Source organism: Molothrus ater, chromosome 11 (assembly GCF_012460135.2).
Source record: "Molothrus ater isolate BHLD 08-10-18 breed brown headed cowbird chromosome 11, BPBGC_Mater_1.1, whole genome shotgun sequence".
NCBI lineage: Eukaryota > Metazoa > Chordata > Aves > Passeriformes > Icteridae > Molothrus > Molothrus ater.
The window spans coordinates 12,190,191-12,216,365 of record NC_050488.2 but is presented as its reverse complement, the minus strand read 5'-3'; the positions used below and the strand labels follow the sequence as shown (position 1 = coordinate 12,216,365).

At 64.2% G+C, this 26,175-nt stretch overlaps 2 protein-coding genes across 2 annotated transcripts; both read right to left on the bottom strand.

Moving 5' to 3' along the window:
* Positions 1-184: 184 nt before the first annotated feature.
* LAMB2 (laminin subunit beta 2) lies at positions 185-10,445 on the bottom strand. The gene is made up of 33 exons (XM_036390987.1): positions 10,273-10,445; positions 9,941-10,104; positions 9,714-9,849; positions 9,449-9,522; positions 9,151-9,339; positions 9,012-9,075; positions 7,921-8,123; positions 7,713-7,833; positions 7,224-7,412; positions 6,974-7,153; positions 6,785-6,897; positions 6,616-6,695; positions 6,404-6,539; positions 6,074-6,229; positions 5,835-5,962; positions 5,635-5,752; positions 5,327-5,519; positions 5,109-5,252; positions 4,771-5,002; positions 4,532-4,695; positions 4,231-4,452; positions 3,475-3,689; positions 3,287-3,383; positions 2,844-3,216; positions 2,589-2,773; positions 2,273-2,514; positions 2,004-2,207; positions 1,767-1,911; positions 1,239-1,446; positions 1,017-1,158; positions 763-939; positions 529-688; positions 185-445 (listed from the first exon to the last, which is right to left on the bottom strand). The coding sequence occupies exons 1-33, from the start codon at positions 10,328-10,330 to the stop codon at positions 309-311; spliced, it is 5,349 nt and encodes a 1,782-aa protein (XP_036246880.1). The 5' UTR covers positions 10,331-10,445; the 3' UTR covers positions 185-308.
* Positions 10,446-10,642: 197 nt separating this feature from the next.
* LOC118691652 (laminin subunit beta-1-like) lies at positions 10,643-23,629 on the bottom strand. The gene is made up of 35 exons (XM_054516066.1): positions 23,447-23,629; positions 22,652-22,701; positions 21,982-22,157; positions 21,754-21,877; positions 21,571-21,644; positions 21,231-21,419; positions 21,089-21,152; positions 20,813-21,018; positions 20,622-20,742; positions 20,251-20,439; positions 19,946-20,125; positions 19,454-19,566; positions 19,274-19,353; positions 18,954-19,110; positions 18,606-18,758; positions 18,355-18,513; positions 18,156-18,277; positions 17,910-18,030; positions 17,225-17,411; positions 16,887-17,030; positions 16,191-16,422; positions 15,614-15,777; positions 15,305-15,529; positions 14,566-14,780; positions 14,384-14,480; positions 13,558-13,936; positions 13,290-13,474; positions 12,989-13,218; positions 12,712-12,915; positions 12,213-12,372; positions 11,916-12,127; positions 11,690-11,827; positions 11,300-11,476; positions 11,053-11,209; positions 10,643-10,902 (listed from the first exon to the last, which is right to left on the bottom strand). The coding sequence occupies exons 2-35, from the start codon at positions 22,680-22,682 to the stop codon at positions 10,769-10,771; spliced, it is 5,499 nt and encodes a 1,832-aa protein (XP_054372041.1). The 5' UTR covers positions 22,683-22,701; positions 23,447-23,629; the 3' UTR covers positions 10,643-10,768.
* Positions 23,630-26,175: the final 2,546 nt, after the last annotated feature.

Below are 26,175 nucleotides of genomic sequence, written 5' to 3'. Positions count from 1 at the left end.
TCCGGGGCTGATCCTGGGACTGCCGGGCTGCTCTGGGGTTCCCGGCTGTGTTGTGCCCTTCAGCCCCGCTGCCGATTCCCGCCCCGCTGTGCCCCCCAGTCCCGCTGCCGATTCCCGCCCCGCTGTGCCCCACACCCGGTGGCGGCCAGCTCCCACCCCGGGGGAGCACGGGGCGGAGGCGGGATTTGCTCTGCAACTTTATTCACACGGGGTACCCTGCAGCGCCCATCCCGCCTGCCGCTGCGGGGCAGGCGGAGGCCGGGCGGCAGGAGGCTGGGTGCTCCGGGGGGTCCAGGCCCCTCCGGGGATCACTGGCAGGTGTTGTAGATCTGGACCTGCTGGTTGATGGTGGCCAGCACCTCCCTCATTCTGGCCTCCAGCCCGCCCAGCTGGGCTGCTTTGGCATCCAGCACCCGCTCGTTCCGCTCGTACTCCTCCTCCAGCGCTGCAGGGACACGGGAACATGAGTCAGCCTGGCCTCCCACCGCTGCCCCCAGCCCCGCCCCAGCATCCCCGCTCCGGCCTCACCTCGCAGCCTCTGCAGCTTGCCCTGGGCGTCCTGCAGCAGCCCTGCGGCCTCCTCCCGCAACTGCTGTGCCCGGCTGCCCGCCTGCTGCACGCCCTGCGCCCGGTGCTCCACCAGCTCCTGTGCTGTCCGGTACCGGTCCCGAAGTGGCCCGTCCAGCACCTGCTGGGCAGCCGGGCTGGTCAGCAGGATCATCACGGGACCCCTGCTGCCACATTGTCCCCCTGATCACCCACCTGCTTGGCCTCGCCGGCCCGGTCCCGCGCAGTGCTGGCTGCCTCCTGGGCACGTGTGGCTGCCAAGCTGTTGTTTGCACGTTTCACCTTCAGGGCATCAGTGTGCCTGTCCAGGAGCCCGATCTGCTCCATGGCACCTGCCAGCTGCTGCTCTGCACTTCGTGTCTGGGTCTGCATCTGGGGATGGTGGCACGGGAGGTTGGTGATCGTACAGTGAGGATGGGGTCCCGTGGTCGTAGGGATGGGGCTCTCACCATGCCAAGGGCACTCTCGCTGTGCTGGATGTCACCGGCAGCTTGCTGCAGCGCCCGCTCAGCCATGCCCTGGGCTTGCCGTGCCTCCTCCAGCGCCTGCCGCACGGCCTCGGCCGTGCCCCGCACTCCCTCTGCCCGTGCCCTGCAGCCACATGGCAAGGCCTCAGCATGGCCTGGGCTGGGATCCCCAGAGGGACTGTGTCCTCACATCCCTGGACTCACCTGGCCCGCTGGGCATCCTGCAGCAGCTGCCCAGCCTGCTGCACGTCACTGGCTGTCTGCTCCAGGATGGCATCCACGCTGGCCAGGCTGCGCACCCGTGTCTTGATCTCCTCAGCCAGGCGGTGGATCTGGTCCGGTGCAGCGGGGAGTGACAGCTCCAGTACCCGACTGGCTACCACCTCAATGCTCTCAGGATCAGCCCCCTCCTCTGCAGGTGGAAGCAGTCAGTGTGTTCCCTACAGCACGCTGGGCTGCAGGGGGCAGGCAGACCAAAGGGCTTCCAGAGGGGAACATGGGACAGGGCAGGGGGGCAAGAGATGGCTGGAGGGCACAGGATGGCTGGGGGCAGGGCAGGGACCAGGCAATGCAGCATGGGGCAGGGGTGGCACAGCCCACATGCAGTGTTGGGACAGTGCAGTGCAGTGCAGTGCAGAGCAGGGTCAGTGCAGTGTGGTGCAGGTGCAGAGCCACAGAACCCACAGAGCATCCGGTAGGGATGGCCAGCCCTCCCGGCATGCCGGCACTCACGGCTCAGGAAGGCCTTGACATGGCTGATTAGCTCCCTCAGCTCCTTGTTGGAGCTCTCCACACGGGCCCTGGTCTGGTTCGCCTTGTCCAGGGCTGCCTGCGCTCGCAACCGGGCCTCGTCTGCCTTCCCCTTGGCCTCTGCCACCTGAGCATGGGCAGAGACCCTCGGTGTCAGCCCCAAGGGCTGCAGAGCGTGGCTGTGCCACCAGATGCCACCAGCACCCATGTGCCACACACCTTGTGGGAGAGCTGGGCCATGTCGCTGGCAGCCTGACGCAGCTCCTCCTGGGCATGGCGTGCCCGGTCCAGAGCACTGTCAGCATTGGACACGGCTCCACCACAGCTCAGACCACCACAGCGTCGTCCCCCATCCTCATCCCGGCACCCGGCACCGCCACAAGGGCTCTCAGCACAGGGCACATCTCCCACCACACCGCAGACCTGCAAGGCAGCACGGGATCAGGGCAGCTCTGGGTGCCATTCCCAGCTCCCTCCCTGTGTCCCACCTTCTCGTTGAGCGGCTGCAGGCTCAGTGCCTGTGCCCTCGCTGCCAGGTCCATCAGTGCCCGCCGGCTGGCTGCGTTGCGGCGGTTGAAGCCATCCCTCTGGCTGGCCAGGAGCTGCTCAGTGCGCTGCCGAGTGGCTGCCGAGGTGCTGACAGGGCTGGGCACGGCACGGGTGGAGGCATCCGCCCGGCGCTCGGCCTCCTGTGACTCCTTATAGGACTGACGAATACTGTCATAGGCACCTGGGGGGCAGGGACACTGTCAGACCCCTGGCCATGGCCTGACCACCCTGGCCTGGCTCTGTGGTGTGGCTCACCAAGGAAATTGGAGGTCTTGAGGGTGTGTAGCCGCTGTTCCAAGTCCTGCAGGCTGTGGTTGAGGGCGCGGGCACCCCGGTCCACAGTGTTCAGCACATGGCTGGCATTGAAGTTGGCATCCTGAGCAGCCGTCAGCTCCCCTTCCACCCGTGTCAGCCTCTCAGTTGCCTCCTCGATCTGCCGCCTGCAAAGCAAGGGGGTGAAAAGCTGCCCCTAGGCTACCCTGGGAGCCGTGCCCTGTGCCAGGTGCTCACCGCAGTCCCTCCATGGTGTGTGTCAGGTGGGCAGCAGTGGCAGCAGTGGTGTTGCGGGTGGCCACCACGTCACGTACAGTGGCCAGTTTCTCCTCCAGCTGCCGGAAGGTGCCCTCGAAGGCACCGGCAGCCCCGGTGTGCTGCAGGAGGCTGGCCCGCTCTGCCAGCGCTCGGGTACGGGCGGCCAGATCCTGCACCACACGGTCCCAGTCCCCAAAGCAGGGGTGGCAGGGCTGGCAGGCAGGGAAGGTACCAGCAAAGCCCCGGGCACACTGGTCACAGCGGACTCCAGAGATGCCAGGCCGGCAGTCGCAGTGGCCGCTGCTGCGGTGGCACTGGGCACTGGCTATGCCACGGGGGTCACAGTCGCAGGCTGCAGGAAAAGTAGTGTCAGGGCACCACAGGCTCCCCACTGTGGTCCCCCCACTGGAACTGGCTCTCACCTCGGCACTGCTGCCGTGGGTCACCCCAGTGGTTCTCCTGGCAGTCCGTGCAAGTGCGGCCACCAAAGCCTGGCCGGCAGGAGCACTGCCCTGTGAACTGACAGACATGGCATGGCCGAGGCTGGCACTGCTGCAGCACACCCCCAGCCCCATCCCATTCCCCAACTCCTGTCCCTGTCGTGTCTCACCTGGTTGCAGGTGGGTGTCAGGGAGTGCTGGGGGTGGCAGGCACAAGGCTGGCAGCCTTGCCCGCTGGCCAAGTTCCAGAAGTTGGGGCTGCAGCGGTCACAGCTCTGGCCCTCCACATGGGGCAGGCAGTGGCACTGCCCGCTGTGCCTGTCACAGTGGCACTGCTGGGGCCCACAGGTGCTGGCATCAGTGCCCAGGGGGTTGCAGGAGCAACCTGGAACCAAGAGGCACTGAGCAGAGATAGAGTTGAGGGAATGAGGTCAAGGATGGGAATGAGATTGGGATGGAAGTTCTGATGGGGACAGAGCAGGAGTGGGATGATGATGGATGAGGGTGGAAGCAGGATGGAGACAGAGATTGGACAAGGATGAGGTGGAGACTGGATGGAGATGGAATGTGTGTAGCATGAGGACCACTGGTGGGGATAGGATGGAGATGGGACCAGGGTCAGGATAGAGCTGGAATAAGGACAGGATGGGGACAGATGGATGGCAGTGGGGATGGGATGGCAATGGGGACAAGAATGGGCATGAGAATAGGATATAGATGGGAAGGAATAAGTTGGACATGGGGACAGGGACTGGGCCACAGTGCTGGGGCTGGGCAGAGGAGACAATCCTGTTACAGGGCAGGGCTGCAGGGACTCCACATCCCTGTGCACAAGCAGGGGCAGCCATTGGTGCACATGGTCCCCAAGGACGTGTTGGGCCCTGGAGGCAAGTCTGTGTCTGTCTTGGCAGGCAGTGGGTACTCACGCCTGCAGCTGTGTCGTGTGGCATCCCCGTAGAAGCCGGGCTGGCACTCGGCGCAGTGGGGCCCTGCGGTGTTGTAGAGGCAGCGCAGGCACTGCCCTGTGCGCCGGTCACACGCCTCCGGGTCCGTCACATCGATGTTATCGTGGCACTGGCAGGGCAGGCAGCGCCCGCCCTGCAGAGGGTCCCCATAGTACCCAGGGGCACACTCATCACAGCGGGAACCTGCTGACACAGAGCGCTGGGCAGTGCATGGGGACAGGGCACCCCAGCAGGCACTGGGTGTGCCCTGGTAGGTACCCACCTGTGTACCCAGGGCTGCAGTGGCAGATGACCTGCTGGGAGTGGCTGTCTTGGTAGCAGGAGGCAGCAAAGTGGCGGGGGGTGCTGGGCCCCTCAGGACAGGGGCAGGGCCGGCAGTGCTGCCCGGAACCAAGTGCTGGGTTCCCAAAGTGTCCGGCTGCACACCTGCAGGCAGGAGGTCAGCAGGAGCTGGGGCTGCTGGCAGCACCCTGCCCCAGTCTGGCCACATACCCCACCTACCTCTGGCACCTTTCCCCATCCGTGTGGTCACGGCAGCGCAGGCAGCTGCCTGTCTGAGGGTCACAGCTCTCAGCGTGCCCGTTGCACTGGCAGGGCTGGCAGACAGGGAAGCCCCAGTGGCCAGGCTGGCAGCGGTCACAACGTGGGCCATGGGTGCCTTCACGGCAGGGGCACTGCCCAGTGGTGCTATCACAGATGGTGCTCACTGAACCCTCACGGCTGCACTGGCATGCTGGAAAGCACAGCACCCACAGCGTCTGCTCCTGAGCTGTAGAGAGCACCCCTTCCTCATGCCCCCAGCCCTGGGATGCCCAGGCTCCTCTCCCACTGGCACTCACGTCGGCACCCGCCGGGCCCAAAGCCAAAGGTTCCTGGAGAACAGCGGTGACAGCGCCGTCCCATGACATTGGGTTTGCACTGGCACTGCCCGCCCTGGGGCTGGCACTCGGCACTGAGCGAGCCCTGGGGATCGCAGAGGCAGGCTGTAGGCAGAGAGCAGGGTCAGTGTCAGCTGCTGTGGGACAGGGGGCAGGACAGGGTGTGGGGCTTTACTCACGCAGCGCCCCGTCGTGCAGGATGGCCGAGAGGCTGTGCAGGAGGCTGGAGCAAGGCTCAGCCACAGGCGAGGGCCCTGCAGCGTGGAAAGGCTGGGCACAGTGGTACCGCTCAAAGGTTTCCCGGCGCTCCATGGAGCTGGGGTCACCCGCAATGAACATCTCCAGTGAGGAGTAACGGGGCAGGAGCACCAGCTGCGGGGCAAAGTCAGTGGGACATCACGTCCCTCTCTCCCTGTGTTCCCTATGGCTGCATCCTATCCCCCTAAAGGGTTGCTGTCCCCCATCCCACTGCCTGTCTGCCCCTCACCGAATCGATGAGCACACTGGCAGTGGGATCCTGATGAGCAGCAGCACAGCCCAGTTCCAGGCGGAGCGTGTAGGAGACACCCTGCTCCAGACAGATGGGCTGGGACAGCACCACATACCTGGATGAGGGCAAAACAGAGCAAGGGCAGCCATGTGCCTCCGGTGAGCCCCAGCACACCCCAACCCTACTGAGGTGTTTACCTGGCACCAGAGGGGAGGCTGGTGGAGAGCTGGTCATCGGCAGGGATGGTGTTTCCACAACGGCTGCTGGCGGAGACAGGGCTGGGGCGTAGCACCTTCAGCCTCACCTCCTGCCAGGCCTCTGGGTGCTGGCAGCCAAGAAGGGGCAGTGTCAAAAAGCCTCACCATCTGGAACTCCCCACCACTACCTCCCAATCTGGCAATATATCACACTGCTGGCTTCACCATCTGGTGCTCACCTGTGGCTCATAGCGGATGACCACATCGTACTCGGTGGAGAAGGGCACATCACTCACATGGAACTCTACCCAGCCGCCTTCCAACATGCGGGCAAAGCCTATTCCTGTCCAGGAAGCTGGACGGTCTGGGGGCAGCTCACGCTCCACCACTGAGCCCTGGTGCAAGCAGGTGTTGTGAGATGGGACCCTGAAAATCACCTTGGCCAGCAGGCACTGCTCTGCCCTGAGCAGGGAGGCAGACCACTGTCTGCTGGTCTGGGCACCCTGCAAAGGGGCGCCCACTGTGATGCTCTGCCTGATGTCCTCCCCAGGGATACCTGCATTCCTTACCTGATGCAGCCGTGCATCCTCCGCCTCATAGGTGTAATGATCCAGGTTGATGCGGTAGAAACCGGTCTCCACCTGTTCACACTGTCGTCCTATCACGTGGCTGTGGCACTGGCACTGCCCTGTCCCCATGGCACACCTGGTACCCCAGCAGCACCATCAGCCCTGATGCCAGGAGGGGTGCCCCTTGCCCTCTGCATCCCACAAAGACTCACAGGTTGTTGCGGGCACCTCCCACATCGCAGTCACAGGGCCGGCAGCCCGGGAGGTCGTGGCTCAGTCCCCAGTGCTCGGGCTGCAGGGGGTCACAGGGTGTTAAAGAGCAGCTGTCAATGTACTACAGTGCTGAGCACTGTGCAGGGGCCGTGGCACAGCCCCACTCACCAGGCACTGGCTGCAGCTGCCCCCAGTCACCAGCCGCTTGCAGAAGCACTCCCCACTGACAGGGTCACACCGGCTGCCATCAGCCACCGTGCCACGGGGGTCACATTGGCACCCTGCATGGAGAGCCAGCAGTTTCCAGCAATGCCAAACCACGTGCCCGATCCCAACAGGTGCCACCCTGGTACCTACTCCGGCAGCCTTGCAGGTTGTCGGCGCTGAGGCCGAAGAAGCCGGGTTTGCAGCGGTCACAGCGGGGACCAGCCACATGCTCCTTGCAGCGGCACTGCCCCGCAATCAGGCCCCTGGCTGGGTCATCAGCACCGTCACACAGCCCACCATCCAGAGAACCCTCAGGGTCACAGTCGCAGGCTGGGGAGACAGGCAGGGTGAGCACTGTGACCACCAAAGCACCCCCCTGCACAGCCTGTCCCACACTGACCTCGGCACACTGTGGGGTCCCGCAGGTCCTTGGTGGGGTCCTTGTAGTAGAAGGGCTTGCAGAGGTGACAGCGACGGCCCATGGTGTTGTGCTGGCAGCCATCACACACACCCCCACTGGTGTTCCCCGTGGCCAGGAACACGGCCATGTCAAAGTGGCACCGCCGTGAGTGCTCGTTGCAGTCACAGCCTGCAGGGACAGCACCGCTGCATGGCATGTGGCACCACAGCCCACACCTGGCAAGCAGCACCCCAAGTGCCAAAACTCCCCTGCCTGGGCTCTCCTTGCTGACATGTAGCACCACAATCCCAAACCTCCCCAAAGTACATCCCCCTGGCACCCTAGACCCCCTAAGCCAGTCTGCATGATGCCAGTCACCACCAAACCATATCCCACTGTACAACACCCCAAAACCCCTGGCGCAGCACAGACTGGCAGCTCTGGCACTGGGATCACTGTGCCAGGAGCTGGTGCCAGCAGGGCACTCACGGCGACAGGCGTTGGTGCTGGAGCCCTCGGCCGGGCGCCAGGGCAGGTCTTGGTAGAAATCCTCGCAGCGCTCGCAGTTCAGCCCCTGCGTGTGGTGTTTGCAGACACAGCGCCCGTGCACCTGCCAGGATGCCACAGTGAGGGGCTGTGGTCCTAGGTGGCACAGCTACCCAGCTCCAGCAGGGCACACAGGCCTGGCTTGCCCTACCATGCCATCGGTGGTGGCAGGGGCCCCGCTGAGCGGGGCGCACTCAGAGGCGTGCCCGTAGCAGAAGCAGTTCCCGCGCATCACCAGCTCGTAGAGCGCGTAGTAGTACTTCTCCCGGATCTCCCGCCGTGAGTCCAGCAGGTTGTCCCCCAGCGTGTGCAGCTTGGTGAGGTTCACACGCAGGTTGGTGACACGCAGCAGGTCTAGGGCAGGGAGAGACCCCTGTTGGCACAGGGTGGCTGGGCACGTCTATGCACAGCTCACCCCTGCCGGGCACAGCTGGGCTGGGCTGTGCATGGCACAGGGGGCTGTAGGTGCTTCAGACGAGCTGGGCATGGCTGGGGTGGGCTGTGCTTGGCATGGGGTGTCCATGCAGGGCTGCACAATATCAGGCTGGTCTTTTGTGGTTTTCTATATCACACAGTGTTGGCCCAGGCCTGTGCATGGTTTGGCTCACAGGCACGTGGTTGCATGTGGCCAGGCTGGGCTGCACGTAGCTGTGGGGGTTCAGCTCCCACACACGTAGCTGTGCACAGTCTGGCTGTGCGTGGGCAGGGCTCTGCATTCCCACAGCAGAGGCAGGCTGGGACCCCACCAGTGCAGAACAGCACCCTTGGCACAGCACCTTTACATGTCTCAGGACACTCACCATTGGGGGCCGTTCCCAGGAGATGGCTGTGCCTGGTGTGGTGGGTGCAGCCTGGGGCCTTGGGAACACAGGACAGCTTCCCCAGAACTGCAGTTTCCCAGAAGCCCTGCCCTGCCCTGCAGATTCCACCCCTCCTGCTCCCAATCTAAATTTAGCCTTGGGTGGGTGATTAACCCACTGTGTCCCATGCCCAGCCCAACTCCCCATCTCGAACCACAGCTGGTGTTGGGCTCAGCCATGGCACAGCCATCCTCCTCCATTTAACCCAACGCAGCCTGATCTTCAGCTGCTCTCACAGGGCAGGGTGCAGAGGGGCCCAAGACCCCACAGGCTGGATCAGGTCCTGATCCCTGTGTAGGGCCCAGAGCAGGGAGAGAGCAGCCAAAATAGCTACACCCAAAATAGAGCAGCCAAGCAGGAGCCCAGATGGCTGGCAACTCACTTTGGATGTCAGGGCTGTAGGGGTCCCGGATGGGAATGGCAGGGTCCAGCACCCGGTAGATGACCTGGAAGGGACAGCAAGGTGATGAGAGCAGTGCAGGGAATCCCCTGACTCTCCTAGGACACTACGAGGGCCTCACCTCCCCCTCAGTGGAGGGCTCGATGTCAGAGTAGCGGGACTCGCAGACGACATCATCGATGCGGCGTGGGGGCCCGTGGGGGACGTGGGGAAAAGAAGCAGCGCAGTCATAAGCGAAGTAGCGATACACCTTCCAGGTGTGCCCAAAGTCAGCTGAGCGCTCCACCAGCATGGCCGCGGGCCGGAACGTCTGCGAGACATCCAGGTGGGACAGGGGATAGCCCCACAGTCCCTCAGTCCCTGTGGGCATGATCAATCCTGTCCTGTCTCAGCCTGGATACCCACACGCTCGGACCCACCTTGAAGGTCATGATGAGATGGGTGAAGTGGAACTCGGCCTCCAGGTCCAGCTGGATGCTGACATGCTCCACACCTGGGGGTGAAAAGTGTGACAAATGGAAGCACCCACTCACAGGTCCCGGGGGCTCGTCCCCCCCACCCGGCAGTGGTCCAGGGGCGCGGCCACAGCCACAGGCTGAGTCACACTTCCTCAGTGTGGGAGGAAGGGAAGGAGAGCCCCCCGGGACAGGACAGGATGCTCCACCACCCCCACCCACTACTCACCGTTCTCTGACTGCCACCAGGCTTTCTTGGGGCGGGGGGCAAAGCTGGTGACCACATTCTGGATGCGGTGGCTGTTGGTGTTGGTGCGGGCATCGTAGGGCCGCCGGGAGTCGCAGATGAAGCACTTTTTCTCCTCCTGCGAGTTGGAAGGCTCAATGATGCGTGTCCCCAGCCGTGTCCCGTGCCCCTCATCCTTGTCTTGTCCCCCCAGGTCCCGTCCCACTCACCTGGAGGTGGCTGACAATGCAGTAGGGCTGGGGCCGGCGCAGCCCGCAGGTGGAGGTGGCACTTAGGCGGGCTGCTCGTCCCACCAGCAGGTCCCCGGTGGCCGGGTAGCAGCTGCCGCGGGCACAGCCCTGGGGGGAATCGGGGGCCAGGGCCACCCCCAGCCCTGCGGAGCGGCGGGCGGCTGAGGGCGCTGCGGGGCCGGGGGGGCCGGGGCCGGGTTTCCCCCCTCCGCGCCCGGGGCCCCTTCCGTGACCGCCCGGAAACGGGACGGCGGGGCCGGGCCGGACCCTGGTGCCCACCGGCCCCGCCGCGGCGCGGGGCGCGGACTCACCGGCCAGCAGCGGCAGCAGCAGGAGGACGGTGGGGCTCCGCTTCGCCGGGCTCCGCATCGCGGGGCGCGACGGGGCCAGACGGGACGGAAAGGGGCGCAAAGGGCGCGCAAAGGGGGCGCTCGGCAGGTGCCCGCCGGTCCCGTCCCGTCCCGTCCCGACTCACCGGTTCCCCTTCTCGTTCCCGTTCCCAGTCCCTTTCCCGTCCCCTTCCCGGTCCCTCCCGGCCCCTCCGAACTGGCGGCAGTCGCAGCTCTCGGGGCTGCGCGGAAAGCGCGGGGCGGATCCCGGCTGGAGCGGGGGAGCGGGCCGGCCGGGAGAGGCGGGAGGAGGCAGGAGAAGGCTGGACAGAAGGCATCGGACACAGGCACACACAGTTTAGGGCTTTATTTGCAGGCGCGCCCGCACTAAAGGCACCTGCAGAGTGGACGGGACTCCCGGGCTCGGGGACCTGCGGGGCGGCGGGGCAGGACCGGCCCCTGGTCCCGCCAGTGGTCCCTAGCAGGTGGCGTAAGCGTTGGCCCTCTCCTGGATCTCCTGCAACAGCCCGGTGACCTGCTCCTCCAAAGCCTGCAGTCGTGTCACCTTTGCCGCCATCATCCGTTCATTGGCCCCAAAGCGCTGCTCCAGGTCTGCGGAACGCACAACATGGTCACAGTACAGCATCCCACCATGTCCCCTGTCACCATCGGGACACCCGGTGGGACAGGCCCAGGGGGACACGGGGAGATGTATTATGGGGAGGTGGCAGGAAATGTACCCCACCATGTGCTCCCTCTCACCTTCCAGCTTCCTTTTGCTGTTGCTGGCCTTATCCAGGAGGTCTCGGGCTTCTGCCATCAGCTGCGACACACGCTGCAGGGCCCCACCAGACACCCTGTCCAGCGTGCCCACCCGGTTCTTCAGCACCACATAACGCTGTGTTACCTGGGCCAGGTCCTGGCGGCACAAGGGCATGGTGAGGCTGAGCACCTGCAGCACCCAGTACCTGCTTGCTGGCATGCATAACCAGGCAGGGATGGAGCTCACCTGGCTAAGCGTCCCCGAGGTGGTGGTGGCACGCTGTGCTGCATCCTTAGCTTGCTGGGCCATGTGGCGGGTACCCCGGCCATGCTCCTGCAGGCTGGTGATGCGCTGTGCCAGCTCCTGCAGCCGCCTCTGCGCCTGCGACTCCTTCCTGTCCAGCACCTGCAGCCTGCGCTCCGCCTGGCAGGGATGGACACCAGCTGCAGCAGGCACAGCAACCACCATGCCCATGGTGCCAGCCCCACTGCCCTGGCAACTGCCCAATGCCAGCCACATTTCCCCAGTGCCAGCCTCCCTACCCATAATGTGCCCAAGCCATGTCTTGCTCTGCACAGCACTGATCCCATTACTCCCAGTGGTACCAGCTCCACTCCCCGAGCCCATACTCCTCACCTTCCTGGCTCTCTTCTCAGCCACCTGGATGGCATCCCTGGCGCTCTGCAGGGTGCTCCCTGCTGTCATCGCCTGTGTCCGTGCCACCTCCAGTGCCTGCTGTGTCCCCGCCAGCTCATCCCTTATGCCTTCTGCTCGCTCCCTGCAGCAGCACAGGCATCTCCAGGCCCTGCCGCTGCAGGGGGACTGACCCTATCCCCTGCCTGCCCCAGCATGGCCCCACCACTTGCCTGGCCTCCTGTCCCTGTGCCAGCAGATCCCGTGCCACAGCCAGCCCCTCTGCTGTGCTGTTGAGAACTGCGTCCACCCCCTCTAGCTGGCTGATGCTCTCCTGCATCTCCCACAGCAGCTCCTGGATCTGTCCAGGGCTGCTGGGCAGGGAGATGTTCAGCACCTGCCGGGCCACCAGCTCGATGCTGCCTGGGTCAGCTCCCTCCTCTGCGGGGACAGGGGAGCAGGGTGGGCTCAGGGTGGGCTCGCTGAGTCCTGCCATACCCATGTGCCCACCCAGTGCTGTCACTACCTGCCAGGAAGGCCTTGATTCGGCGGATGAAGTCCCGTAGCTGGGCTGTTGCCTTCTCTGCACGGCTGCGTGCGGCCTGAGAGCGCCCCAGTGCCTCCTCTGCCCTGCTGCGTGCCCCCCGTGCCAGCTCCTGCACCTCCTGCATCTGAGGGGCACCTGGCTGAGCAGGGGGCACAGGGCAGCCCCGGGAGGGGGCATTTGGGATGAGCAGGGAGTATGAGGGGACAAGATGTGAGCCTGCAAAGGAGCATGCAAGGGGGGTGCAAGGGGAACAGAGGGTACAGCAGTGGCCCAAGGGGGCATGCACACAAGTGGCACAAGGGGCATCTCTGAATGGGCATAAGAGACACATACAGAGCTAACATGCTTGGGGACATGGAAAGAGAAAAAACAGGACATAGAAGGGGGCCATGCAAAGTGGCATGGAAAGGGCACCAACAGGATATGCAAAATGGACACAAGGGGACCCCAGAAAGTGCCATGGAGCAACCACCCCTACCTTCTGTGCCACAACATCCAGCTGCCCTAATGCCACCTCCAGCTGCTGAGAGGCATTATGAGCACTGCTCAGGGCTCGAGCTGAGACAGGCAATGCCCCTGCACACCCAGTACCACCGCAGTGCCTTGTCCCTGCACTGTCTCGGCACAAGGCTCCTCCGCAAGACGCATGCTCGCAGCTCCGGTCTCCAGGCGCCCCACAAATCTGTGATGGTGGAAATGGCAGCTCATTTCCTGGAGGGTGATGCCCACGCCGCTTCTGCCAGTCCTGCTCTCACCTTCTCGTTGATCCTGGCAATGCTGAGTCCCATCACCCGTTTTTGTGTCTCCCGCAAGGATTTCCGGGCTGCGGCTGTGCCACGGCGGAAGGTATCGCCCCGCTGCTGCAGCGCCCGCTCGGTCGCCCGCTGCGTCACCTGCGCCCTCCTGAGCTCACCAGCCGTGCCATTGACCATCACCTCCGCCTGCCGTGAGGCCTCCGCCAATGCCAGGATGCTGCGGTAAGACTCTGTGGGTGCAGGTGTTAGGCTTTGGCCAGGATGGCTGCCACCAAACCCAAACCTTGCTGGCTGCTCTTACCGCTGAATCCAGCTGCCGCTACAGTGCCGAGGAGGCTCTGAAGGTGGGAGGTGGTTTGGTTGAGACCTCCCAGCTCACGGCTCAGCTCAGCTAGCCGGCCATGGTGCTGCATATCTGCCTGCGTCAGCTGGTCTAGATGTTGCTCCAACTCTTGGAGGTGCTTCCCGAAATTGTCCAGCTCCATCCTTTGGGTAGGGAGGATGGCTTCAAACTTTCAGGTGGGGACAAGAGGGAGGTCCCTCCACCCTAGCCCTACATGCATACTTGCCTGGTGCCACCCAGCTGCCTGGGCAGTCCATCGAGGAGGGGACTACCAGGGCTGTGCCCCTCTCCCAGCAGCTGTTCCACGTGCCCCAGAGCCTCCTCAAGCTCCCGTAGGCGACGGGGGCTGAGTGGGAGTGCAGAGCCCCCCTCCCTCAGCACCTGCACCTGTGCCCCAAGGCGCTGCAGCCCTTCCCGCAGGCTGCCCACAGCCAGGTCCCAGCGCCCAAAGCAAGGGTGGCAGGGCGAGCACTGGGGGAAGGGCTCCTGGTAGCCCCGCTGGCAGCGGTCACAGCGCAGCCCCCCGAATCCTGGCCGGCAGCGGCACTGCCCGTTGTCCTGCTCGCACTGCGGGCTCTCAGCACCCAGCGGCTCACACTCACAGGCTGCAGAGACAGTTGGAGCTGTGTCCCAGCCTTTCCATGGAGTCCCATGCCCCCAGACTGCCACCATGTCCCAGCATCCCACCATATTCCCCTGTGTCTCCAGAATCCAGTCTATCCCCAGCATCTTCTATTGTTCCCACAGTTCCACCAAGTACTGGGTCCCCAAAGTCCTGCATGTCCCCAGAGACATACCATGTCCTCAGTGTTCCACCATGTCCCCAGCATCCCACTGTTCCCCAAGGTCCATCATGCCCACAGTGTCCCACCATGTTCCCAAGATCTCCTGAGTCCCTTGTGTCCCCAGTGTCCCACTGTCTCCTTAGTGTCCCATGTTCAGAGTCTCCCACCATGTCCCATTTCCCTAGAGTCTCACTATGCACCCAGAGTCCCCTCATATCCCCCATCCCCAGAGCCCCTGCTCCCCCAGTCCCTGGGGTGTGCTCCCACCTCGGCACTCCTGCTCGGGGTCTCCCCAGTGGTGCTCCTGGCACTGGGAACAGACACGACCCCCGAAGCCAGGCCGGCACTGGCACTGCCCTGTCACCTGCAGTGACAGCGCCATGCTCACTGTGCAGCTCACTGGGCCCCAGGAGGGCAGTGCAGCTGTAGCAGGGTGCCAGGAGACTCACAGTGTCACAGGCAGGGTGCAGGGCATGTGTGGGGTGGCAGCCACAGGGCTCACAGCCCCTTGGCCCCCCCAGCCTCCAGAAGTGGGGTGCGCAGCGATCACAGCTCTTGCCCACGACATTGGGCCGGCAGGCACAGGCTCCTGTGCCACGGTCACAGTCACAGGTGCCATCGGTGCAGTGGGAGGCCAGTGTGCCCCGTGGGTCACAGCCACAGCCTGCAGGAGGGTGGATGGCCACATGGGGCTCAGCCCATACCCGCTGCCCAGGCAGTGTGCTGCTGAACCCAGCACCCCAAATCTGCCTGACCCCAGTGTCCCCCAGTCTGCCAGGCCTCAAACCCCTGCACAGCCCCACCAACCCCGATCCCTGTCCCCTGCCCAGCCCCAACCCAGGCACAGCCCCACACCCCTTCTAACAGCCTCAAACCTCTCCTGGCCCTGAACCCTAGCCCTGCAACACCCCAAAATTCTCCCTGACCCAACCCCAATCACCCACACCCAACCACAGCCCCACACCTCATCCCTGTGTTGAGCCATTGCATCATTTCAACCCCCCATCCCAAACCCCTGTGCATCTGCAGCCCCGCAGCCCTGCAGCCCCATATCCCCGCAGCCCCGCAGCCCCTGCATCCCCGCAGCCCCGCAGCCCCTGCATCCCCGCAGCCCCGCAGCCCCGCAGCCCCTGCATCCCCGCAGCCCCTGCATCCCCACAGCCCCTGCAGCCCCACAGCCCCGCTCACGCCGGCAGCTGCGCTGCAGGGCATTGCCATAGTAGCCCGGCTGGCAGTGGGCACAGTGGGGCCCAGCTGTGTGGTACAGGCAGCGCAGGCACTGTCCCGTGCGGGGGTCGCAGCCCTCTGGGTCGCTGGTGTCGATGTTGTTGTTGCACTGGCAGGGCCGGCACTCCCCCCCATCCATCTCCGGAGCCCCAAAGTAACCAGGGGAGCAGCGGTCGCAGCGGGGCCCTGCAGAGAGGGGGCTGTAGGTGCTGGGGTCCCGCAGCCCCAGGCAGGGGGTCCCTGCTGGCCCGTGCCCGCTCTGGCCCTCACCCGCGTATCCAGGGGCACAGAGGCAGACGATGTGGTGTGTCTCATCGTCCGCATGGCAGGCGCTCCCATGGTAATGCCGTGTGCCAGGGTAGCCGGGGCAGGGGCAGGGCCGGCACTGCTGCCCAGAGCCCAGCACAGGGTTCCCATAGTAACCATCCTGGCACCTGAAAGGACGAGAGGGGACCCAGTGGGTCCCTCCAATCCATCATATACCATCCCACCATCCCATCCTATTCCATTGTATCCCGTACTATCATATCTCACCCTATCCTAGCCAATTGTATCCATCCCATTCCATCTCAATCTCATCCATCCCATCCCATCCCATCCCATCCCATCCCATCCCATCCCATCCCATCCATCCCATCCCATCCCATCCCATCCCACACCATGCAATCCCATTCTATTCTACCCCATCCCATCATATCTCTGCCAGCCCATCTCAATTCATATCTTATCCTGTCCTACTCCATTGTATCAACCCCATTCTATGCCACACCACCCCACACCACCCCACCCCACCCCCCCCCCACACCACACCACACCACTCCACGGCCTCCTCTGGGAGCTGGCCCACCTCTCACAGTGCCGGCCACTCGTGTGGTCGCGGCAGTGCAGGCAGGTGCCCGTCCGGGGGTCGCACTCCTCGGCGTGCCCGTTGCACTGGCAGGGCCGGCAGGCAGGGAAGCCCCAGTGGCCGGGCTGGCACTGGTCACACTGCCGGCCCACGGTGCCGGGCTGGCACCGGCACTGCCCGCTCACCTTGTCACACAGCTGGGACACTGAGCCCTCTGGGGAGCAGGTGCAGGCTGCAGGGCGGCACAACTCAGGTCAGGCACATGGGTGCAGGGACACAGGGGTGGACAGACAGACAGAGAGGCAGGCAGGGGACCAGCACCCAGAACATGCTCACTCCATGGGCTGTGGCACAGAAGGGCTTATGTGGACACACAGGTCCACAAGAGCATGGGTGGACAGACAGATGAGAGAGTGTAGGACAGCACAATGCTTACAGGGGGCTCATGTGGATGGATGGATGGATGGATGGATGGATGGATGGATGGATGGATGGATGGATGGATGGATGGATGGATGAATGGATGGATACCTGTGACTGAGCCCATGGGCTGCAGGACAGCAGGGCTGAGATGGACACATGCACAGACAGATGGACAGACAGACAAGTGAACAGGGCAGTGAAGAGGGCGCTGATGGCTGGACAGACAGACAGGAGAGACAGCAATTCCTGGCAGACGAAGATCCCAGTACTCACGGCTGCATCCCAGGGGCCCAAAGCCGAAGCTGCCTGGGGCACAGTGGTCGCAGCGTCGGCCGATGACGTGGGGCTTGCACTCACACTGCCCGCCCTGCACCTGGCACTCGCTGCTGCGGGAGCCCTGTGGGTCGCACTGGCAGGCTGTGGGAGAAGGACCAGCATGGGGCCAGGGCTGCCTTTTCTGCACCTGCCCACACCTGCCCACACCCTGCCCACGCCCTGCCACTGCTCTCCTGCCCACCATTCCATGGGCATGGGCATATCCTGACCCACTGCCCCGGCAGGGCTCCAGCCCTGCCCACTTCTGGATCCCATCCTGCAGGCTCCCCACTCACGCAGTGCCCCGCCGTGCATCAGGGCTGAGACGCTGCAGACCAGGCGGGCACAGGCCTCAGCCAGGGGGTGAGGGGGAGCCATGCGAAACACCTCCAGGCACTGGTACCGCTCCAGCTCCTCCTGGCGCGCTGCTGCCTCTGCCCCATGGAACCCTGGCAACTCTGACACCCGTGGCAGGAGCACCAGCTGGGGGAAGGGAAGAGGAGATGGGGCGGGGGGGCATAGCCAGCCTCCACTGTGGCACCTACCACTAGGCTGGATCCATGTGCTCCAGGACAGTCCCAATGATGCTGGGGTCAATTACCCCAGCTCCATCAACAGCCATGGACATCCCCAACCCCATTGATATTCCCATAAAAAGTGCCTTCCCCAGAAGCTTCCTTATTCCCTTCCACGCTGACATCCCTATGCCAACCCCAACTCTATCTAAATCCCCAGTCTCATTGATATTCCCTTCTATTCCCTTCCCCTTCAACATCTACTTCCCCATTCCCATCCCCATCCATCCCATCCTCATCTCATCCTCATCTCCATCCCACCCTATCTCATCCCATCTCATCCCCATCCTGACCCCAAGTGCATCCCCAGAGGGGGTCAGTTCTCACTCCAGCCTCTGTCCCTGTCCCTGCCCATGATCCCACCCCTGCCAGCCTCAGGCACAAGGGGCAGTGGGACTCCCCTCACCGAGTCAATGAGGATGAAGGCACCAGGGTGGCGCTGGGTGACGCCAGCCCGCTGAAGCCGCATGGTCACCTCATAAGGGGTGCTGGGCTCGAAGCAGAAGGGCCGGGACAGCAGCACATACCTGTACAGAGTCAGGTGTTGCATGGGCACAGCAGGGCCATGGAGACAGCAAAAGGACAGCAGCAGCAGGACCCAACCACCTCCCTTGTTCCCATCCCCAACGCCCCCCAGCCCATCCCATTGCACCTCTGGCTGTGGGGCAGACTCTGGCGGTACATCTGCTCGGAGGGCAGCAGGTTCCCACAGCGAGGGCTGGTGGGCAGCAGCCGGGAGCTGACACTGACCACGGCCTCCCAGTCCTCGGCTGACTGTGGTGACAGGCAAGGGCAGTGTCAGGGCTGAGCTGTGCCATACACGCCGTGGCCGTGGCTGTGGCCGTGCTCACCTCGGGCTCGTAGCGCAGCAGCAGCTCGTAGTCCATGGCGTAGGGCACGTTGTCCACGCGGAAGGTCAGGCCAGCCCCGTCCCGCACCCGGGCAAACCCCAAGCCTGTCCACGTCACCATGCGCCCGGCACTGTCCCGCACCACCTCCTCCACGTCCGGCTGGGCAGGGCACAGGCACAGTTTGGCCCTGGCTCTACCCCCAGCCACTTCTGCCCTGCAGTGCCTCACTGTGCCCTCCCCTACCACCTCACCTTGGGGGGCTGCTGGCGGCTGCGGCGTGAGGGGACAGGGGGCTGGGGAGCACGGAGGGGGCTGTGCTGATGCCGTGAGCGTCCCTTCCGCCCAACTGGCTCCCTGGTGTCGTACTCCAGGCAGTCCTGGGCCACCTCTACCCGAATGGCACCCTGCAGGGATGGGGTCAGGGGACGGTGGCCATGCACAGGGACAGTCATGCACGAGGATAGCCGTGTACAGGGCATGGTAACAGCCACATGCAGGACAGGGTGACAGCCATGCATAGAGCACAGCAGCAGCTATGCATGGAGCATGGTGAACAGTGACAGCCATGCACAAGTACAGTGACCCCCAAGGAGACTCACCGGGAGCTGAGGGTGGCTGTGGCCATGGCCGGTGGCCTGCTCGGCCTCATAGGTGTAGTAGTCAAGGGGGGCACAGAAGAAGCCGGGTTGTACCTGGTCACACTGCCGCCCCATGATGTGAGGACGGCAGGGACACGCCCCATCCTCCATGGAGCACCTGGGGATGACCATCCTGTCCTTTCATCTGTCCTTCTGTCTGTGTCATCATCCCTCCCTACTTCCATCTCTGTCCCCATCCCTCCCTCCCCCATGTGTGACTCCCAGCCCTGTCCCCACTCTCTTCCCCATCCCTGCCCCACGGGTGCTGTGCTGGACCCCACCGGTTGTTGTAGGCTCCCCCGAAGTCACAGGCGCAGGGCCGGCAGCCCCCCAGGTCGTAGCTCAGACCCCAGAACTCGGGCTGCAGTGAGGAGGGGACATGTAGGGCATGTGTGGTGCCAACCCAGCCCTGGGGGTTGCCATGGGGTTGGGGACAGTCCCTCACAGGTTGGGGTACTCACCACACATTGGCTGCAGGAGCGCCCAGCCACGAAGCGTTTGCAGTAGCAGTCCCCACTGATGGGGTCACACGGGGAACTGCCTGCCACCGTACCCCGCGGGTCACACCTGCATGCTGCCCCCACACATGCACATGTGAGGGGGTGCCAGTGGGACTACAGCCCACATGCTTCATGGCCTTCCTTCCCCATCCCATATCTATCCATCTTCATCCCTTCCATCCCCATCCTTCCATCACCATCCCTCTATCCATTCTCATACAACTATGCCATATCCCTCCATCCTACATCCCCCTCTATCCCAGATCCTTCCATCCTCATCCCTCCATCACCATACCTCTACCTCCATCCCTCCACCCTCATCCATCCCGTCCCCATTCCTCCATCAACATCTCTTCATTCCCCATCCCTCCAATTTCATCCCTTTCTCCCTACCCCTCCATCATCCCCCCATCCCCATCCCCTCTCCCACGCCATCACTGGCCCCCAGCTCACGCTGACAGCCCTGTGGGTCGCTGTGGCTGAGGCCATAGGCGCCGTGCCGGCAGCGGTCACAGCGGGGACCGGCCACGTTCTCCTTGCAGCGGCACTGGCCCGCAATCATGCCCAGCGCCATGTCCGTGTGCCCATCGCAGGCACCTCCATCCAGCGACCCTGCTGGGTCACAGTCACACGCTGCCAAGAGACAGGATCATCAGTAGTTCTGGCTGCTGGCACCAGGAACCATGAGACTGGGGCAGGTGGCACCAGGAGCCATAGGGCTGGGACAAGCCGTGGGGCTGGGGTCCCAGGACACTCACGGGCACAGGCAGTGGGGGACCGGATGTCGGAGCGAGGGTGCCGGTAGTAGAAGGGCTTGCAGAGGTGGCAGTGGCGGCCCATGGTGTTGTGCTGGCAGCCATCACACACACCCCCACTGGTGTTCCCCGTGGCCAGGAACACGGCCATGTCAAAGTGGCACCGCCGTGAGTGCTCGTTGCAGTCACAGCCTGCAGGGACAGCACCGTGGCATGGCACATGGCACCACAGCCCTCACCTGGTAGGCAGCACCCCAAGTGCCAAACCTCCCCTGTCTGGATCCCCCTTACTCTGATATGCAAAGCTCCCCAAAGTACAGCCCTGGCACCCCAAAATCCCTGGCACAGCACAGCCTGGCAACCCTGGCACTCACGGCGACAGGCGTTGGTGCTGGAGCCCTCAGCCGGGCGCCAGGGCAGGTCATGGTAGAAATCCTCGCAGCGCTCGCAGTTCAGCCCCTGCGTGTGGTGTTTGCAGACACAGCGCCCATGGATCTGGGGGGAGCACCCAGCTCAGTGTGGCTGCCAGGTCCCAAGGGGCAGTGCTGGGGGGTTTGTGCCTCACCATGCCAGGGACAGAGGGTGTCGGGGCACCCGGTGCTGGGGCACAGTGGGCAGCGTGGCCGTGGCAGAAGCAGCTCCCGCGCAGCACCAGTTCATCCACAGCGTAGTAGTACTTGTGCAGCACCTCCCGCCGTGAGTCCAGCAGGTTGTCCCCCAGTGTGTGCAGCTTGGTGAGGTTCACCCGCAGGTTGGTGACACGCAGCAGGTCTGGGGGCGTGTCACTGTTAGCACCTGCCCTGACACCAGCCCTGCATCCCCCACACCCCCGGCAACATACTCTGGATGTCTGGGCTGTAGGGATCAGCTACGGGAATGGAGGGGTCCAGCACCTTGAAGATGACCTGTGAGAAGGAAGGAATGGGTGATCCCATTCCACTCAGACCCCTGGCCCTGCTCTGAACCACACTATTCCTACGCACCTCCCCATGGCTGGACGGCTCAATCTCAGAGTAGCGCTGGTCACACAGCACCTCATCCACAAGCCCCAGGGAGTGGCTGGGGATTCCAGGGAAGAGCTTGGAGCAGTTGTAGGCAAAGTAGCGATACACCTTCCAGGTGCGCCCAAAGTCAGCTGAGCGCTCCACCAGCATGGCCGCAGGGCGGAAGGTCTGCAGGACACCCAGATGGGATGGGGACCAGACCCAGAGCCCCTCCAGATCCATCCCATCCCATCCCATCCCATCCCATCCCATCCCATCCCATCCCATCCCATCCCATCCCATCCCATCCCATCCCAGGCATCCGTGTGTCAGGACCCACTTTAAACTTCATAATAAGGTGGGTAAAGTGGAACTCGCCCTCCAGGTCCAGGCGGATGCTGACATGCTCCACACCTGGGAGACAAAGAGAGACAGAGATGGCTGAGGCTGGGGAAGACCCCCATGGCCATGCAGCCCCACAGCACATGCATATGGGGCAACCTCACTGCCACCCTGACCTCACCATTCTCCGACTGCCACCAGGTTCGTTTGTCATGGGGGCTGCTCAGGTAAATGACATTCTCGATGCGGTGGCTCTCAGGCAGGGATGGGTCACGTGAGTCACAGGTGAAACACTTCTCCGAGTCCTGTGCCAAGGAGTGGCACCATCAGGGATGGGTGACTGGAAGCTGCACTAGTGCCTGGCTGTGTGGGTCTGTGCTGGAGCTGTTCTGGGGCTGGGTGAGCTCACCTGGAGGTGGCTGACGATGCAGTACTCCTGGGGGCCATCCAGCCCACAGGTGGAGGTGGCACTCAGGCGGGAGGCTCGCCCCACCAGCAGGTTCCCAGTGGCTGGGTAGCAGCTGCTGCGGGCGCAGCCGTGGCTCAGGTCAGGCTCCTGCCAGCCCCCAGCCACCAGTCCCCCGACTGCAGAGAGCATGAGGGCACAGGCTGGGGGCTGCACTGGGGTGCCTGGGCACCCCCTGCTCCCCCATGCACCCACCCCACCCCCAGCTGTCCCATCCCATCCCATCCCTGCATCCCGACCCACTGATGCAGCATGAAGCTCCATGATCCGGAAAGGTGCTGGCAGCAGCACCGCAGCCTCGTGACCAGGGGCAGGGAGCGGGGTGACTGGGGGGCTGGGCTGCCCGTGCTCCTGGGGGCCCGGGCAGCCCCAGGGTGCTGAGAAGTGCCTCGGGGAGTCAGAAGCCAGGTCAGGCGCTTGCTAATCCCGACAGGGCTTAGTGCAGCCTGGATTCCCCGCTGGATTTTGCGGCAGTCAGGCTGTGGGCGCTGCCAGGCAGGGAGCATGGCCACCACCTCTGCTGCCCAGCACCCTCCACCCTGACTGGGGTCCCTGAACCACCACAGCTCCCAGCAGTGTAGGTATGCAGGGTGCCCCCAAGGCCAATGCTTACCCAGGAGGAAAGCAAGCACCAAGAGGTCCATGGGCAACCACGGGATCTGCCTGGTGGAACATGGAGATGGCACTGCGATAGGGCGCAGGGTATGGCATGGGGTGCAAATCAGCTGATGCCTGTCCTCTCCTGGCTCTAGCATGACTGTGCAGTCCAGGATGCACCCCCCCACACCGGCATGATGGTGCTTTCCAGGGACAACACGAGGAATCAGGGTCATTTGGGGCAGCTGGGTCTGAAAGTTCTCTGGGATGACATGCAGTGTCCACCTGAGCAGCTCTGCGGGACTGTCACACACACATCCAGGCACACAGCCATGCTATGCCCCACCAGAGCTGGCACGAACTGTGCCATGCCCCACCCTGCCTGGCTCAGAATGGATCTATCCTTTTGAGAGTCACTAGTGTCCCTGGGGGGTACCAGCATCGGGCCAGGGCCAGCTTGGGAGGGGAGCCAGGAACGCTGGAGCCGGCTGGGCAAGGGCGTCCCTGACTCTGGCCAGGGTCCCGCTGTTAAATTTAGGTTGGAGCTGTCTTTTGTGTTTCCTTCTCTCCCGGTACTTCCCGCTCTCAGCCTCACAAGTGCTGGATCAAAGCCGGGTCTCGGCTCTGCCCAAACACATCTCTCCTGTCCCCCGCACGGAGCCAGCCCAGGGCAAGGGGGCTCGGGGCGATGGGGGGAGCCGCGGCTCCGTTCTGGCACCCGCCCCGCTCGAAGCCATGCCAGGGCGATAGGCAAGGTGGTGCAGAGCCACGTGCTGGCACGAGGGTCCCCGAGCCCCCGAACCCCCTGTACCTGGCGTCCTGCGGCGTCCGGCGGGACCAAGGCCAGGGTCGAGGGCGGCGTGGGACCCGCTGCCCCCGGGCTGGGCGCGCAGAAATGAGCCGGGGCAAGGGCAGCGATGGGATGGCGGCTGGTGGCCCCCCTTCCCCGTGCACGATTCTTATTCAAATGGGCTGCCCGCTGAAAGGGACGGCGGTCTCCAGGCTACGGGAATGTCACTGCCGATTCCTTCTGCCTGGAGGCCCCCGCCGCCCGCCCGCCCGCGGAGGCCAGGCCGGCCAGGCGTCGGCAGCCCGGGCACGCCCCGGCCCCCAGGCGGCACGGTGGGCCCCGCCGGCGAACAAAAGGGCGCCTCGTGGGCTGGCGAGCCAGAGGCACCGCGTTCCCTGGGCTCCCTGCACGGCGCGGCAGGAACGTGCCGGCCGCCGCGGGCAGTGAGGCATGGGGGACAGCATGGTGGGATGGGTGGGTGCCCTGATGCTCCAGGAACCGGCGGGTGCAGCCACACAGGGGTCACTGCATCATCCTTCGCCTCAGGTGGGGATGGCCCATAGCGAAAGCACCTGCACGGCTACGCTGTAGGGTGGAGCCGTGCAGGGCATCTGCTCTACCAGGAACTCACCCGGGCACGGCGGCGATGCTGCCGGATGGGAACGTCCCCTCCCTCCCAAGGTACCTGTCCCTCCCCACTGCTACAGCTCCCTGGGCAAAGTCCGGCGCACGTCAGCCACAGGAACCGCATGGCAAGGGTGGGGGTACCCAACCTGTCACTGCCAAGGGACCCCACAGCTCCTTCCTTGAGTGCTGCCTCACGCCAGTTGCCAGCACCCAGCCCGTGCCATGGGCTGTGCCGAGTGCCAAGGGCTGTGCCATGCCCCAGAGCTGTGCCGTGCCCAGGATCTCCCCTACGGCGCACCGGCTCCTACCTGTGCCCGTGGGAGCCTGGGGCGCTGGGCAGGTGGCTGGTGGCCCGGGTGGGCTGCGGAGTCGGAGGCCCGCTGGGCTCGGGCTGGGCTCAGCTGCTGTTCCTGGAGGAGGGCGGCCGGTGCCTGTCTCCTCCTCCGGCAGCCGTGCCAGGCAAGGGGAGGGACCTGCCCGCACCGAGCTTTAGCCAAGGTGAGGCAGAGGAAGGTACACGCTGGCGGTGGCCCACGTGTGACACAGCAGTGTCCTGTGCCTAGGCTGGCCGGGAGAGCATTCCCGCAGGGCTGCTGTGCCCGGTTGTGCAGCACGTGGGGCTGCTGAGACAGGCAGCCTGGCTGGGACTCGCCCCGCACTGCACGGGCCCGTCTGTGCCTCTGCAGGGCGCGTCTCTAGCAGCGGTACCACAAGCCCTGCACTGCACTGCCCCGGTAGCCATGCCAAATGGATCCTGCTCACACCCAGTGCTGGCACTGCCATGCCCCACTCACCCTGTGCTGGTCGGTGCTGCGTGGGATCCGCTGGACTGGGTGCTGAGCCGGCAGCCCTGGAGCCCTGCAGGGAGCACGGCTGTGCACCAGGGCCGGGTGCCACAGAGCCCTCACTGTCACGCAGGGATAGTGCCTTTTATTAGCCAAGGCCGAGGGCAAAGGAAGGAAGAGGAGCTGTGTGCTCTCCACGCCAAGGCCACGCTCTGGCCACCTGCCGCCAAGCAAGGTCATGGGCAGACAAAGAAGCAGCTCTCAGCCATAGGGATGGCAAAACCCATGCCCCCAGGGACACCCTGAGACAGCCAGGCACCTCAGCAGGACAAGAGATGCTGTGCACAGTGCACTACCAGCTCCCTATAGCCATGCAAGGCACTTGGAAGGCTGGAGGAAGGTCCAGCAGGGCAGGCTGGTGGTCAGGCACCATTACCACCTTGTGAACTGGGAGACTGGCAGGAGATGAGCTGACAAAGAGCTATTAGAGCTGGCCAGCGTGTCTATGTCACGGGCTGCTCTGAGGAGATCCAAAGAGGCCTGATAAAGGCAACTGTAACAGGATCTCTAGCCTTGAAAAGCGAAGTAAAAGTGGGAGGGAAGGATTCTCAGCGGGATGTGAGGGATGAGAGAGGCATCTCAGTCCATATCCAGGCACCTCCTTGAAGGCTGCTCTGACTTCCCATGGCAAGCTGCAATCCCTTCCTCTGCCCCAGAGCCGAACGCGTGGGGGTGGCCCGGGTCTGCCCGGGGACACGGCCTGTCCGGGGGCAGCTCCACTGGCGGAGATCTGCCAGCAGCTCTGCCCTCCATCACCGGCGTCTGAACGCTGCCGAGCATTCCCCCGCTTCCTCGGGTGCCCACAGCCTCGCTGCCCCAGCACCTTTCAGCAGTGATCAGGGCACTCTTGCAGCAGCACAGAGACCCCTCCCCCTGCCCCCCCATCCTCGGCAGAGCCCCTGGGCTCCAGGGGCAGCCTCTCACGCCTGGCCAGCCCTGCTTGGACCGACTTCCGTGCACGCAGCAGGCAGCCAGCACTTTCCCGAACATCCTTAATGAGCAGAGAATTACTTAACCACTTCCCTTCTCGAGGAATGAGCTCCAGCACGGCACCGGAGCTGCTGTCTGCCCAGGGCCACGGTCCCACCAGCATTAGTGCTGGGTCAGTGCACTGACAGCCCTGCAGCACAAACTGGATCCAGATCGCAAACCGTGGAACAATGGTGCTTCTGTTGAATTAGCCGGGCAGAGGGTCCTGGCTGCGGAGTGGGCAGATCCAGAGAGAAGGCAGAGGGTGGGCAGGCAGGCTGGGGCTGGCAGAGAACCTGCGAGCACAGT